Here is a 16,587-nt window from a genome sequence, read left to right on the forward strand (position 1 = left end):
TTAGAAATCAAGGGGTCAGGCTCCAAACATCATCTCTCTGAATCATACTCCACCAAAGCCCTGCACCCAGGTAGTAGTTTATAATGGGATTAGTCATACACGTATATTCTAGATAATGCTATAATCAGTAATCTGTTATCCTCTTCACATATATAACCACATTCATGAAGGGGTAACAGGCTTATCCAAGGTTGTACTCTGTTAAGTAGTACAGATATTCCTTCCTGCAGAATTGACTATTATCTAGCTGATAATGGCTTCTACGGACATTTCATGGACCCTCTCCAAAGCTCAATTTTTTTTTGTTTTGGTCTTGTAAACTGTAGAATCTTTAGTCCTTGTGGTAAACGTTATGTTAGAGCCTTAAGTCCTTGAATGAGAAACAACCCCATTAGGTTTAAATGTTGACTATGTGGTTCCCAATTGATGGAACTGTTTAGAGAGGAATAGAAGGTGTGGCCTTGACAAAGGAGGTACATCAGTAGGAATGGGTTTTGAAGTTTCAAAACCCCATGCCATTCTCAGTCTCTCCCTTTCTCCTCCTCGTCTCTCTCCTTTCCTCCCTCTCTCCCTGTCTCTCTCCTACCCTTCTCCCCAGATATATCTTGTGTTATGGATCAAAGGTAAGCTCTCTGCTATTGCTCCAGTGTTACACATGCTTGTCTTCTGCCATTAAACTTCGTTTTATATATTATCTGGATCATGGTATTTTGTCACAGCAATATAAAAGTAACTAAGACAATTCTCTTCCGCTTTAATACCTCGCTCCAGTGAGGTGTGTGTGTGTGTGTGTGTGTGTGTGTGTGTGTGTGTGTGTGTCCTTCACCATTCAAGTTGTCAGACTTGGTGGTAAGAAACATTACCCCAGGCCATCATGTTGTTCTGTATTAGTTACTGTGAAGCATCAGTGTGTCTGAAAACCCTCTAGAGAATACTAAAAGTCCATCCCTAGTTTCTGATTACACAGGCTAAGGATGGGACCTAAAATATATTTCCTAACAAGTTTCAAGGTCATACTGAAACTGAGGTTCTAGGACAACACTGGAGAACCCCTGATCTATCTTCTTTTCCAAAAACATTTTCCTTCAAATTTGATCAATGTGCAGATTTCCGGTACATTGCTAAAACCTGGAAACCATAGCCTCCTCCTGTAATCCCTAAGACAACACGTCAAAAAAAAAGTCTCATTTTGGTTCTTCGTTCTTCTCACCATTTGGTGTAACATCTGAGTATAGCTGGAGTGGCTGAGAGTAAGTTTACTCCAGTTCAGTCTTATTCAGTTAAAACCAGTTACAATTAGGTTGTTTGCACAAAACTAGATGTCCTCCTTTATGCACATTCTCTGATAAAAGTGATCACAAGTACTCTCTAGGGTGTTCCTAGCATCATCTTAATTTCTATGGGTCGTGAGCTATAGAATAAATGAGGCCATGTCACTGCCCCTCTCCTGGTCACCCCCATCCATTCCCTTCTCTTCTGAGAGGGTGGGCAACAGCTTTTGGGATAGCTCCTGCTCCAGTTGTTTGGGAAAGATCAGGCTGTACATCTGTTACATATGTATGAGAAGACCTAGTTCCATCGCGTGTGTGGTTTTTGTTTGTTTTTTTGTTTGTTTTTTGTTTGTTTGTTTTGTTTGATTTGGTTGTGGTTCAGTCTTTGAGAACCCCAAGAGACCAGGTTAGTTGATTCTGTTGGTCTTCCGGTAGAGTTCCTATCCCTTTAGGGGTTGCAATTCTTCCTCCTATTCTTCCTTAAGACTCACCAAGCCGTATCCACTGTTTGGCTGTGGATGTATGCCTCTGGGGTTGGTGAGTTGGGCCTCTCAGAGGACAGATGGTAGCTAATCTTGGTGGTCACATTGATGGGAAAGAAATCTTGGGGGTGGGGGAAAAAAGAAATCTTTTGGCATCTCTGTAAGGGAGTTTCTAAATTAGGTTAAATGACGTCAGAAGATCCATCTTAAATGTGGGCAGCACCACACCATGGGGAATAAAAGGGAGAGTGCCAGTATTCATCACTCTGCTTCCTGGTGGCAGACAATGTTAACAGCTGCCTCCTCACACGCCTGCTGCCTATCTTACCTGCCATGGTTGGACTGCCCAGTCAAACTCAGACAAATTCATCCCTTGTTTTGTTTATATTTTTGTTTTGTTTTTAATTTTGTCACACCAACAAGAAAAGTAGTTGATACAATTTTACCTCTGCCACTAGATTTATCTGGTAGAGCGAAGCTCTACCCAAGCATTCAATTGTCAAGTGCCAATTTATAAAGTAAATGACTAACATATTTTAATATTTTCAAGTGAATGCCTGAATCTTAAGGATGGGATTTTAGCCATGATAGAGGCTCACACTCCACTCTGGCAATAGTCATTGTTCATTCACTTTCAAATAAAGAACAAGGGGAATTTTTATAGGATTTTTTTCTAGCTCCTATTTCTTGGAGGTTTTTGTGTAGATGTGCCCCTTCTTCTCCATGTTATGTGCTTGTGTAGAGGCCGAGATCACCATTAGGTGTCTCTCTCCCACCTTACGTTTTGTAGCAATCTCTCTTTGAACCTGCAGCTTTTCCCTTTGTCTAGACTGGCAGGCCAGAAGCCAAACAATCCTAAAGATGCTGCCTCCTCATCCCCACTGCTGCTGTTATAGAGGAGCACCAACAGGGCCAACGTTTCTGTGGTTAATAGGTAAGCCTTTATGCTTGCACAGCAAGCACATTCCCTGCTGAGCCTTCTCCAAATACAAAATAGATAATACATATTTTAGAGCCATTCTTTAAATATGTCGTGGTTTTCCATTTAGGACTCAAAAGTGATCAACATTTGGGAAGTTTCTTCTATTTTTATTACTTCAGATGAACCTAACCTACAATTCTTAGTAATGTGACCAAGAGACTAACATTAACGAGTTTGGGGTTTTTTTTTGTTTTGTTTTGGTAACCAGTAATGGAACATACAGTATTTTAGACACCTATGGACTCCGTATAAGACAGGGGTTCTTGAAATTTTTAATAGCTGAAATTTCCCATAGAGTAATATGTTGCAAGATTGGCAGTTCACTGACTGTATCACTATTAAGTAATGCACAACTGGAAAACTATTGGAACTGAGCCATTTCTTTTTGTTTAATACTCATGGTTGTTTTCACACTATAAACGCAAAAATATAGGAACTGCAAGCTTAAAACACTTTAAACTCTCCCCCCCCCATGTGTGTGTGTGTGTGTGTGTGTGTGTGTGTGTGTGTGTGTGTGTGTTATTGCCCTGGTGCTGAAGTGATGGTCAGGGAACAACTTGGGGAAGTCAGGTGTGGGTTCCAGGAATCGCTTAGGTCCTTAGGCTTGGCAGGAGGTGCCTTTACCTACTGAGGCATCTCACCAGCCCCAGTCATTTACTAAGCTTTCTGAGTCTGAAGTAAACTGCCAGATCTGCTAACAAAACAGCTATGTATCTGAACAAGTTTATCATCTTTAACCATTGGGTTATTTCACCTGTAAAAAAATGGGACTATTCTAACTGCCTTGTAGCTTCAAGAGATTAACACTGGGAATATTGAAAAAGTACAACACAGTGTCTAGCACCTAGAAAGTAGAGCCAGTAGAGCTCATCTAGTTATGATGAAGGTTCTGAAGCCAGACTGCCTGGCTCACATTTAGTAACTGTGTGACCTGGGCAAGTTTCTTTCTTTCTTTTTTTTTTTTTCTTTTTTCTTTTTTTCGGAGCTGGGGACCAAACCCAGGGCCTTGAGCTAAATCCCCAACCCCTGGGCAAGTTTCTTAACTTGTCTATGCCTTGTTCATCTGCTGGGGGGTGGTGGTGGGGTGGTGGGTGAGGAGTCTTCTTTCTTGTTGGTTCTTCTTGAGGCAGCAGAGGGAGAAGAGAGTTGGAGGGTAAGACTGTCACATGAGATTTGGGGGTAAGACTTTGTCTTACTAGATATTTAGGGTTGCTGTATAATAATACAAAGTTTACTTATCTAAGTCTAAGTTACTATGCTTCTGTAGCTGACCTGCCTTCTGTGTTCCTCTAAGGCCAGAAACTGTGGTCTCTGGCATTTAGCACCTCATTCTAAAACAGCAGGAGATGAAGTAAGGGATTCATTGTTAGAGCCTTTTCGCTTTTGTCCCTAAGCCTCTTGCTTGTCAGGCGAGGGGGAAGTTTGGAGCAATAAACTTTTATTGAACCAAGAGAAGTGAATAGTGCTTGCAGAAGGAAAAGCTTTTACATAGGTAAATAAATATGCATAAACTTTGTGAATATGTATTTATACATTTCCACTCAAATCAGCTGGGCTCACCTTGCATGCATCCTCACAATTACATTCTCTCTCTCTCTCTCTCTCTCTCTCTCTCTCTCTCACACACACACACACACACACACACACACACACACACACAATTACATAGCAAGACTAACCAGAGGGCACAGAGAGTGCATCCAAATTAACAAAATCAGAAATGAAAAGGGACACATAACAACAGAATCTGAGGAAATTCAAAAAAATCATCCGATCTTACTACAAAAACCTATCCTCAACAAAACTGCAAAATCTGGATGAAATGGACAGTTTTCTAGACAGATACCAGGTACCAAAGTTAAAGATTAATCATCTAAACAATCCCTTAATTCCTAAAGAAATAGAAGCAGTTATTAAACGTCTCCCAACCAAAAAGAGCCCTGGACCAGGTAGGTTTAATGCAGAATTCTATCAGATCTTCATGGATGACCTCATAACAATACTGTCCAAACTACAGTGAAAAGTTTAAGGGCTTAATCCTACCACACTGTGATAACAGCTACAACACTGGTCAGCAGTCAGTAATTGTTGGGTAATTCTATCACAGAGCTATCAGAGTCCTAGTGTTGGCCTCTTTTGTAAAGTAAGCCTCAAATTTAGGTTTCTTTCCTTTTCCCATTGTCCCATCATCCCCTGGCTTAAGAACATGACAGAATAAGGAAATACTTAATAGTCTCCAAAAGAAAAAAATCTAAGACTGTAAACAAGTTCAACAGGTCTTTATTGAATGTCATAGTTCAAGAGGCAAATCTGGACACACTGGTATCAGTGAGCTTGAAACAGGATCACTGATGCATTGGTGATGATAATTCCTAGCAAATGTGATTGATTTTTACTTGATTTCCAAGTAGCTCTCAGGCATCTAACCTGTGAAACAGTGACTGTTTACATACAGGGATGCAAGGGGACATAAGAATCAGAGCAGAAAGGAAACAACATAAGGTACTTCACGAAAATAATGTTCCAAGAACTGAAAAGCCTCGAAGGTGTACAAGAATCCAGTAATAACAAACTCATGTTCAAGCAGGATTAGAAACACAGCGTTAAAACTGGACTCAGTGCCGTGTCTTCACGTGCAAACCTGCCAACACTGAAGAGGATCATCCCATTTTCCTGTGACTAGTCAATACATTACGAAGTTCTTTTGCAAATCACTCTGCTGACAAGTAACAAAACTGCACTGAAAGCCTTTACTAGTCCTCTTCCCCTCCCTTTCTCCCGTGTAATGAGGGAACGATGAGGGGAATTTAGTTAGAGGCACTGGCATTTCAGAATGCTAGACTTTTCATCAGCAATGCTTTCTGACAAACTTTGTATTAAGTGCATCAGGTAGTCGAGTGCTGTGTATTCTCTATACAGTTATCAACACAAGAGTTAATGGCAGTTCAGAATCTCATGCCCACTGGGCAAAATTCTTTAAAAGATTGTCTTTTATTAAAAAAATCATAACTGCACTGTGAGGTGAGGGTTGGTCTCAATAAAAGTTCTGCAGTTAAAAGGAACAGCAAAGAAGGATTAGCCTAGGATAACAGTCAACCCTGAATCTACTTTGAGAGAGCTTAAGAACTCAAACACTTTACTTCTTCAGTGATGTTCAAAAGATACATTAAAGATCACCCACTCTCAGATGCTAAGCTATTTCAGCTCAGTGACTAAATTTTATCTTTGTATTTTCTCTACTAGTGTTGATAGTTATCAATGAAGAAAAAAAACAGTATCTGCAAAAAGATACGTTCCATTGAAAGTAGGTAGGATAAAATCCTTATTGATTATACTCACACACAGAGGGAGGGAGGGGAGGGGAGAGAAGGGAGGGGGAGACAGAGATCCATTTCTGGCTTCCTTCTCAGAGATCTGCCTTCTTCTGCCTCTGCATCCTAACGCTGGGACTAAAGGCCTCTATTGTTTATTTGCACAATAAAACCCAAAATACTACAAACAGCTTGTATCTAACTTAAAGCTAATGGAATTAGGCAGCACCTGAATAGATTTCTCAGATTGTCCAATGCACTCTCCCCATCTGGATGTCTACACAACCTCTCTAGCTGTCTGTCAGTCCTTCTGGTCTTTACTGAAAACCCAAGGAAAAAAAGATGAAAGTGAACTGATTTTTAAAATACAGTTTTGGGGGTTGGGGATTTAGCTCAGTGGTAGAGCGCTTGCCTAGCAAGCGCAAGGCCCTGGGTTCAGTCCCCAGCTCCGAAAAAAAAAAATACAGTTTTTGATTAATGTTGTGGACACATTAAAACAGATTTGAGACCAAAATAAAGGGGAGGGGCATCTAAGTTGGAGTTAGTTCACCTTTCTGACCCTCATTTTTTTTTAATTCTAATACAAATTTTATCCAAGAGTATTTTAGATTCACTATCCCATGATTTGGTTACTAATGGCTGCACAGGCCGAAGCACTTACTAAATGGCATATGTGACTGGAAGTTGACCAGCCTGTCCTGAGCACCTGGGAGGAAAACACTGTTCCACTTCTTACTCTGCCTCTGAAATCTGGGGCAGAAGCTCAGCGAGCTGGGCTCTGGATCTGCCCCATTCTTGATTCTGGCTAGAGTTGCATCTGTGAGTGATGGCCAACATGCCAGTACAAACAGAGTCTGCACATTTTAGCCACCTGATGAAAGCTTTTATTGTTGACTGAATTCTAGTCCCACATGTTCTTACTTAACGTGGGTTGACAGCCAGCTGTCCAGGTGATTCTAAGCAGAGACAGCTCCTGACAGTGGTGAATCTCGAGGTTCAGCACTAACCAGTTACCTAGGAGGACAGAGATGCTGGCTGCCACACTCACCTCACGCCATAAGTATGGGATGAAACTCAAGCATTTGCAGGTAATACATCGCTTTAGTCCAGAGACCTTGCATGAGGACTGCTAGCAATGAGGAAAATTACTGATACTTTTATCCAAAGTCCAGAGTTTAAATCATGATTCTTTTTTACCAACTATATAATCCCAGGAAAATACTTTACTCTCTCATCTTCAGTCTTCTCTTTATAGCAATACTTAAGATCTCGGGTGATTCATAGTGTTACTAATCAGTCTAACACAGTCCCTGGCACAGGCTGCAATTACAAATACTACTTCTATTTGTTGCCTGTGGCTAGACAGTCCAATTAATTACATGGAATCACTCACACAGGAAACTATAGGAAAAGGAGACAAAAATGACTAAAGCAAACAATATCTATTAGAATTACATATAATTCACAATGACAAATACAAGAAACACTTTATGGGAACTTAAAAAATACCTATAACCAATTTTCAAAACATTAAACATTACAATTTATGCCATAGGAGCATCATATATAATCTTTTAAGGAATATTTGAGTCAATCTATAAGGAATATAAAATCTGAATAATCTATATAGATCCTCAACATCTCATGTATGATAATTTTATAACTAAGAGTGAAATATTATGGAATTTGCCTAAAACTTAAATGCTTTGGTCAAGTGTTGTTTCTTTCCCAAGGAGACCCAAGTGTTACCAGAATCTTTACAAAGTAAAACTTCAACGATATTTTTTATTTACATCACAATACACCACACATCAACACACAACAGTGGTTTATCCTTCTTGACATTTGCTTTACTTCGTTTGACTGAAGGTCTTTCAAAATACATTTCCAAGCCTTGAGGTAAATACTAGAGGGAAACAGGCCCACAGCAGAGCTGTTACCCCTGCTTCAGATACAAGGAGGGCACCGGACACTGGGCCTCCGGAGTGCTGCTGGTCAAGACAAGAACTGAAATACATACGTCTTGCTTTCTGTGGAACTTACAATGACTCCTGTTATGAAGTCAGTTTCAAGAAGTACTGAATGGCTTGGTTATGTGAAGACTGTTTAAAGCAAATGTCTCCCTGTATCAACAGTTTATCCAGAGGCAAAGGCTCACTGGACTGTTCAAGACTTTCCTTTGCATTCTCCCCCGATGCCACTGCAGGAAGGCTCTCCCGTTCTGAGCTCCTTACAACATGCTAGCTGTCTGCTCATCCTCCACATTGCTGCATCGTGCTCTGTCTCGCATGGCAATAGTTTCCTTTTCTTACTCAACCCGGTAAGACTCTTAACTTGTCCCCTATGTATGCATGCTTGCTAGACGATTGGCACCTAAGGAGTCCTTCCTCTGAGATCTTCAGTGCTCAAAGCTTGGGAGCTATTTTCTTTTGTTGTCTGTAATATAAACAACTTACACTTACATGGATAATTCCATCTTAAGTGTTTTCTTCCTAACTGTAACCACAATGTCCTTTTGGATGAAGTGTGTGCATTTCCCTTTGTTATAAAGGTGTCTTGACAAAACTAATGTGCAATCGACATCTGTTAAGTGACTGCTAGGTTGTCAGGAAAACTCTTTATAATCTTAGGTCAAAATAGTCTGGCCAATTTATTGAAAAGACGGAAATTATTTTGTTAAAGTGAAAAAAAAAATTAGGCTTGGTTCAACTATCCTCAGTACTCTAAAACCAACTTTGATGCTACATAAACAGGACAGCTCCACTACCCCCCACCCCCCAATATCCCTGGCTATTCTCTGGCATAGTTAATCTACTCTGTGTGCTCAGGCTTTCCTCAGAAATGCTCACTAAACTTCCTTGCACCCTCTATAAACAAACAAACCTTATTCCTTCCCCTTTTTCTGAAAAAATGGTCCATTACCTTATTAAAACCAAAACTAGTGCTTATAGCTTTGGGAAAAATACACAAAAAGAAAGCCTACATCAATTTGGGCCTTCTCATCGTAACTCTATCAGAAGCAGGCTGATTTGGGGTCCACCCTGCCAGGAAAGCAGTCCCTTCCCTTAGGCTTTGCCTGATACTAGAAACTGAAAGTTGGTGAGCACTTTGAGGGTTCAAGTGCCACCCTGAGGTATGATCTTTTTTCAGTTGTCTTGATGGTTTATTTGGCCCTCCTACTTCTCATCTCCATGCCAATGGATCCTTTCACATAGTACAACAGTCACTAAGGTCATTCAGAGACTGTCAGGACTCATCTTTACACCCCAAAGTCTTTTAAACAAATTGACTTGAGAAGAACTGCTTTGCCACAATTTCCCACATCACTGTAGCTACCCTGGAACACTAGTTGTTCTACAGTTTTCAACTAATTGCTTCAGTCATTATTTTCCTAATGCCACTGACTGAGCATTCTCTTTTAAAGCTAACTTTTCCATCCCCGTTATACCTTCTCTGCCAATAATTTTTGAAGTGTTTCAGTTATGATCAGCCCTTAGGACTGTGTATGTTTTTAACTTGTGGACAAAGACTTACAGACAAGTGGAAAAAGTAAGTTCTCTTTACAATCCAGAACTCATTCTTTAATATGAGTTTTGATTATATATAAAGGAATATGACCCCCTAGTTCCCAAAACTTGTCCACTAGAAATCCAAGAACCAGTAGTTTTCTCACCTCTTTAACTCTCCATAAGGCATCAGTTTTATGCTGTGTGTGTGTGTGTGTGTGTGTGTGTGTGTTAGTGTATATATGTATTTTCTTTTCTAAGAAAAGAAAAAAATTCATTCGCCTATGTCCAATATAGGCATCTAAGTATATAGTTACAAATTAAAGGCCACAAATACTTCCCAAGAAAAAGTATTTAAAAAATCAGCTCCTCCTTTCACATAGCACAGCTAGCCTTCAAAGCACACCAGCTAAGCAAAAGGTGTCGTCCATGGAGACAGGAAGAGCAAGCTTCTCCTCTTTGGCTGATAGCTGAATTTTTATTGGCAGTTCTAGTAAAATATGTAACTTCTCATTTATTCTAAGCAAGGCTCTCCCCACCCCCAGCTTTCTTCAAATAATCTCTTTACTCTTCCATTAGAATGTGAAGTCTTGGAGATTTTGAACAGCAAGGTTTCGGGTGATAAGCAGTCACTTTAAATCATGTGTTGGCTATGTGGGAAGGAAGACTAGGGGAGGATGTCGAGATGGTGAGTGAGAGAGATAGTTAGCTCATCGGACACACTGGAAGACAACAGGCATCTCAGAGCTGCTTTCGGTATCTCACGAAGGCCCAAACTGCTACCAGGGTAAGGGCAAACACTGGCAGCAGCACCACAGCTACAGGAACTCCACTCGGCTCTCCGTCGCCTCGATGAACTATAGGTCCATTCTGCACTGGTAACTGAAAGGGAAGGGGGAATATTAACTCTCTGACTACTGTATGTGCCACAGCTAAAAGATCCAAGTTGACAATTACCTGGAGATGTAATCTATACCACCCAAAGCTATAAAATCCACACACTTTCCACCAAAAGAAATGAACTACTGTCCTACCTGATGCATCACTCACAGACTTTCCGATAGGGAAGCATTTGACTTTAGTTTACTACTGGCTTAATGGGACCTCACAGAGTAGAGTAGATAATTCCTGTTTCTATAATGTCTCTACCTTCTTATATATGATTCTTAACAGGAAAGTGAAGGGGTGAGATGAAAATGATGGCCCTTCAGGAAGTTTGGATATTGCAGAGCAGGAAAAGGGAGAGGAAGGAAGCAGCTTTCTTTCTGGAAACATTTACTTACAAAGAATATCAGTCATTTTAATACAATAAGAGCAGATCCAAACTCTGTCAACACAGTTCCAATGTCATTACTGGGAAAGCTTCTAAGTTAGCCTCTCGCTCCTAAGATGGGGTATTGTCCTCCATGCCCAAGTTTGCAATGCTAGGTACAGATAAAGGTGAAATCTACAGGAGGAGACATTAAAGACTTAAGAGATAAAGAAACCACATCCTAGTCATTCTCAATTTCTATCCCCCAAGTATTTCTTTTTATACTTGCATTGTCTTTCTTCATTCCAACTCTGTTTTACAGGGTGGACCCTCTTAAATCAATTTTTGATGGTTAACTTGAAATCACTACAATGCCATCTTCTTCCAGTTAGATTTAACCTCATTACATCCAGCCCACAGAACCCGAATCCCTTCCACTGAGAAGCAAGTACACAAACTGTCTTCTAGAACTGCTGTCCTATCCCTTATCACTGATGACAAGTCCTGAACAGCCATGCTTACTGGAAAGACATGGTTTTTCAGGATTAGATGAGCTTTTTGACCAATACTGCCTGTTGTATTTTAAGTTATTTGAGGCTGTTTCTAAAGTGAATGCACATCTTCAAAAGGAACCCTGATCATATCTGAAATATATGCCCACATAAATTCTCCATGCTTTAGAACCAGAGGAGCCCCTGCAAAGGCAGACACTAACCAATACTGTACTGTCTTTTATCTACCTGCCTCTGAGTTCAACACAACCACGTTCTGCTTGCAACTCTGGCCGCTTGCTTAGATATAACTTATGTCCTTTTGGGTTTGGGTTTTTTTGTTTTTGTTTTTTTTTATATAGTTTGAGTTTTCTTTTAGAGTCTCAACATGTAGTTCAAACTGGCACCGCTTTCTCCAGTTTTTTTTTACTAGCTCCTTTCAATCATCTTCGGCCTCTTACCAAGTAATTCTACTTTCCTTCCATTTTCACTTATAAACTTTAATCCACTAAAGGTAGGACCTGGGTTACACGCTGGTTTTACTGATAGGCAGAAATAACAAAGAACTCCTGCCTACGCTAGACAAAGGCAATCCCAGCAAAAGACAAAGCAAAACAGACTTTGAAGATTACAAGTTTATTCCCAAGTACAGTACAAAAGCCTACTGTCCCTTATCCAGGTGCAAGGGATACGTACCCTGTGCTGCACTCTCAGGGACACGGCATATCCTGCATTACGGAAGAGGTCTACGGCATCTTGGTGCAACAGGTTCTTCAGGTCTTGGCCATTTACCTGTCAATAGCAAGAGAGAGAAGTTAGAAAGGAAAATTCAGTCTCTCAAGTGAACAACTTACTTTCATGCAGTGAACCAATCCCTTAAAAATAAGATCGGACTCTTTCAGGTCAAATTCCAAGGTCTAGGAATATGGGCTTAGTTACTGAGCATGCAAGAGAAAGTTTCTTCATTTTCAAAGTTAGGTTTCCAACAACCGAGAATCCATGGATCATCTAAAGTGAATCCTGGCTTTAACAGATTTGTTTCTCCTCTTTCTTAACTTCTGTGCTCATCTTGTTTGACTGCACTGGCTCCAGTTGCTGTACCTGCCAATCACCGGTGAGTATCCGTCTATCTCCACACAGGTACATCAGGGGACGCTCTGTGATATCATCTTCTATTATCCCCTATTCTTTATATCCCTAATCCTCAGCATTTCCAGTGTTGGCCCCGGAAACGTCATTCTCTCGCCACTCTAGCAGGTTTATTTACTGTGAACAATTTTCACTGGTTCTATGTAATTCCTGTTCTCAAATTTACTAAAAATCTTTTTTTGTGAAGACAGAAACCTCTAGAAATCCCTTGAATGCAGGGCATCCGACTGCACAGAGGGGACAAATGTGACGCACTAGTGCTCTTTCTGTTGCTAGGACTCACAAGTGTCCTTTATATCATACTCAGTGAGGCAACACGTCCCGCCTTGTGCAAGACAGAGAGATTTATACATGTCACTGCTACTGAAAACAGCATTAGTAGATGAAATATTTACTATATTTAGTAGGTTTGTGCTTTATACACTATCAGATTTAATTACTGCAATGATCGTATAGAGTAGACTGAATTTTTGTACAGACTTTGTAATGAAGTAGCTGCCACCCAGCGCCCTGAGTAGGCCACTAGGTGTGGAGACTGAAATAACGGAGCGAAGCTCAGAGCACTCTTAACATCTCACTGTTCTTCAAAGGTTTCTACTTCCCGCCCTGACTTGCCAACTGTTCCTTTGCTCAGCTGATGTGGAGGCAATCTACATTTTTATTCTTTTCTCATTCTCCTCACAGTCTTAGGTTACGTTTTAGACAGATTGGGCAGCTCAAGAGGATACAAAGACAGATCAAGTTTGCATAGAGTTCTCATTGGTTAGGAGGCCAGGAAGAATCCAGTGGGAGAAGCAGCTTACCTACACGGTCCTGATCAGACCTAAGTTATTGAATAGAGAAATTTACATGGAGCTTAAGAAACAGTAGCTATGGAAATTTCCCATTCAGTGAGACCAAGTGGCCACCAGAAGAAAGTGCTGTGAGAGGCAGATTGGACAGCCATAGGGAGAATATACAGAGCAGAGTCTAAGACCCCACAGAAACCCACCTCAGTGTTTGTCATCCTCAACCACCATCCCCATCCTTCTCTAACACATTGTATTGTTCCTTCTCTTCATGAGTCCTGCTAGTATCTTTGATAAGTGGAACTACCAATGCTTTTCTTTTATAGACTGGATATTTTCAATAACTATAATTTCTCTAGTTACCAACTGAGACTAAACTGTGACATTAACATTTAGACATACTAGACACATAGCCAACTCTAAAAAAACCTGCCTACAACTTCTCCCCTTTTAGCCCTTCGTTAGATTTTTCTCTTTATCATCAGTGCTTTTAACATCTTCGTATTTTACTTGCATTTATTCATCTAGGATTTTGGCTGTAATTTCAACAAAGCACCATATAAGCTATTGTAATCATTTGTCCCAGTACCTGACCATCCAGTCCAGGGGACACACTGCACTATTCCCCTTGCCAGGGTTGAGCTGACTATTCCTGGAGAAGAGCATGGTCACATTCTGTACAGAGAGCCAAGTCAGCTGCTACAGCTCATGCTGAAACCCCTTCTAGTCAGCAAGTGAACTCACTAATAAACATCACCAGGATCTGTCACACACCTCTATCTCTATCCTGGCCTGACTCGCCTCAGCCTTTGTGAGAAGACTGAGAGCAGCTCGCTCTTCCCTTTTGACCTTCTCCCTCATATCTGGATATTCTCTCACTGCCCCTTTTCCCTAATCCCTACTTCAATCTGTTTTTATTTATCAAGGCTAACCCATACACTATATATTTACAGAACGCAGTCACTTTCTTCTCTTGATTATAATCTTTGATGGTCCTTCTCAACTAAAGCCACTGTCCTCTACATAGAAAACAACGTACATACATGGATGGCTGTCCTCTTTCTTCCCCTGCAAAACTGTTTGAAGAACCTGCTTATGGGGCTGGTGACATAGCTGGTTGGCCAAGAGCACTGGCTGCTCTTCTAGAGGACCTGAATTCAGTTCCCACACCATGGCAGCTCACAATCATCTGTGACTCCAGTTCCTGGGGTTATGATGGGCTCATTTGGCCTCTTGCAGGCACCAAGTCCAGACACATAGTACACATACATCCATACACAGGCAAAACACCATGCACATTGAAAACAAAACCAAACACAAACTGCATGCACTTCTAAATCACCTCTTAATGACCCTCTCACCCCTTCCTTCATGTATAATTTTAAACACTCTGCAATCAGTTAAACTGCAGTCTAACACTATGACAGTTTGCATGTTATCTATGGTTGCCATTTTAGGTTGTGGACACTTAGATGAACCATGGTGGTTGCCTTTTCTGGTTTATTTTACACAGTATCTCCCTACTCCCACCTTAAATGAAACTAGTGAGCAAGGAAAGTTTGCGTTCTTAACTTACTGTTAAGTGTGTTAACTGGTGTGACGAGTTCTCCAGTGCATCTTCTGTTTAATCTCTGTGTGGTTAATAAACTCTTTCTCATACAACTAAGAAACGTGCTTGCACTGTGAAATGCAGCTAGCTAATGGCCCAATCTGTCACCACTATGGCTTCATTGGGGTTCCAGTACGTGGCGTGTAAGAAGCAGGGACATCACCACAGACTGCCTAACAAGCTCACTGAGGAGCGACTTCACTCAAATGTACAGGAGAGATGGGAAATTTACCTCCACGTTTCCTTTACCACAGAGAATACACATCCTCCTGGCTTCCAGGAGCAACCTATTCTAAGCAATGCACGCAAAATAAACAGCGAGGGAAGAACGGCCGGTTCTCACGCACTTCAGATCTGCTTCTTCATCCTATACACCTGCTTCTGCTTCAATCACAATGGAAATAATTATAAAACTATTTCCACTGCTTAGCTACATTTCTCTTTATTATCTTTTGGTATAAATCGTATCAGTAGCCATAGAAAATTAAATTCTACTTCTTATGAGAAAAGGAAAAAAAAAACTACACAAGATATCATGTAGTTTTTCCATACCAGACCTTTAAATCAAGACAATATGTGGATCATATTTAAGGAGGATGAAAATAGTAAGTTAAGAGTGTAAAAACTCACAAAAAAACTTGTCCTTAACAACTGTATTCATTATCTAAAATGTATGTGTGCTAAAGAAGGAACACATTTTTAGTCTGATAACTTAGGAAAGTTACAAAACCATAGGGCATATTTTACAACACAGAAAGTATTCTACAAACAGGAAAACCCATTAAAATGCATTAAAAGGGCCACGTAGATGTGGCAAAACACTTACCGAGCATGAAAGCCCGATAGCCAATCCCTAGGACCGCAAAATAACTAACTAAACAAAATGAACTAAGTTAGTAACAGTTTATAGTTACATCATAGCCAATAACCAGTGAAAACTTAAGCAACTAGGAATGAAGCAGGTTAGACACATGGAGCCATTTAAAGTAACACCCTTCCAGGTGCACTTTAGAGAAGAAAGGGGCCACCATGGGGTTCTGAGGCAACAGCCTATGTGAATGAATTTTTTTCCCCTTTCACTTGGTCTTTCTTTATTGTTAGTTTTGAAAGTAAGTGTGTCTGTGTGTGTGTGTGTGTGTGTGTGTGTGTGTGTGTGTGTCCCCATCAGAAGAGGGCACCACACTCCCTGTAGCTGGAGTTCTTACGGGTAGAAGTGAGCTCCCCAATACAGAGCTGGGAACCCCTTAACCCCTGAACCATCTCCTTAACCTGTAGTGAATCCTCATTCCAATTCAACCAACCTCCCATAGAGAAAGGCAACAGAACGTCGATTTAGAAATAAAAGCAATGCACTAGATTCCTTCCTGCCTTGGCAGGATCTACTTTTGGATCTGGGTTCTTCTCCCACATATCTGATTTTCCAGCCTTGGCACTCACCCCTCTCTTTTTCTCACACACCCTTTCTTTCCTTAAGTGACTAGGACAGAACTCTGGCATTCTCTGTAATGGCTTATATATGTGGAACATTTACTATCTTGTGTCTTTGTAATATTTCTTATATTTCTTCTATCATGCTGTAAGTTTTTTTTTTTTATTAACTTGAGTATTTCTTATATACATTTCGAGTGTTATTCCCTTTCCCGGTATCCGGGCAAACATCCCTCTCCCCCCTCCCCTTCCTTATGGGTGTTCCCCTCCCAACCCTCCCCCCAGTGCCGCCCTCCCCCCACCAGTCTAGTTCACTGG

At 40.7% G+C, this 16,587-nt stretch overlaps 1 protein-coding gene across 1 annotated transcript in view; it reads right to left on the reverse strand.

Annotated features, from left to right (window-relative positions):
* Positions 1 to 4,999: 4,999 nt before the first annotated feature.
* Positions 5,000 to 16,587, reverse strand: part of Synj2bp (synaptojanin 2 binding protein) — a 37,683-nt gene continuing 26,095 nt past the window's right edge. The window contains 2 exon segments of the mRNA NM_022599.2: positions 5,000 to 10,434; positions 11,992 to 12,087. Coding sequence (NP_072121.2) covers positions 10,294 to 10,434; positions 11,992 to 12,087 — 237 coding nt within the window. The 3' untranslated portion in view covers positions 5,000 to 10,293.

This window comes from Rattus norvegicus, chromosome 6, assembly GCF_021556685.1.
Source record: "Rattus norvegicus strain SHRSP/BbbUtx chromosome 6, alternate assembly SHRSP_T2T, whole genome shotgun sequence".
Lineage (NCBI taxonomy): Eukaryota > Metazoa > Chordata > Mammalia > Rodentia > Muridae > Rattus > Rattus norvegicus.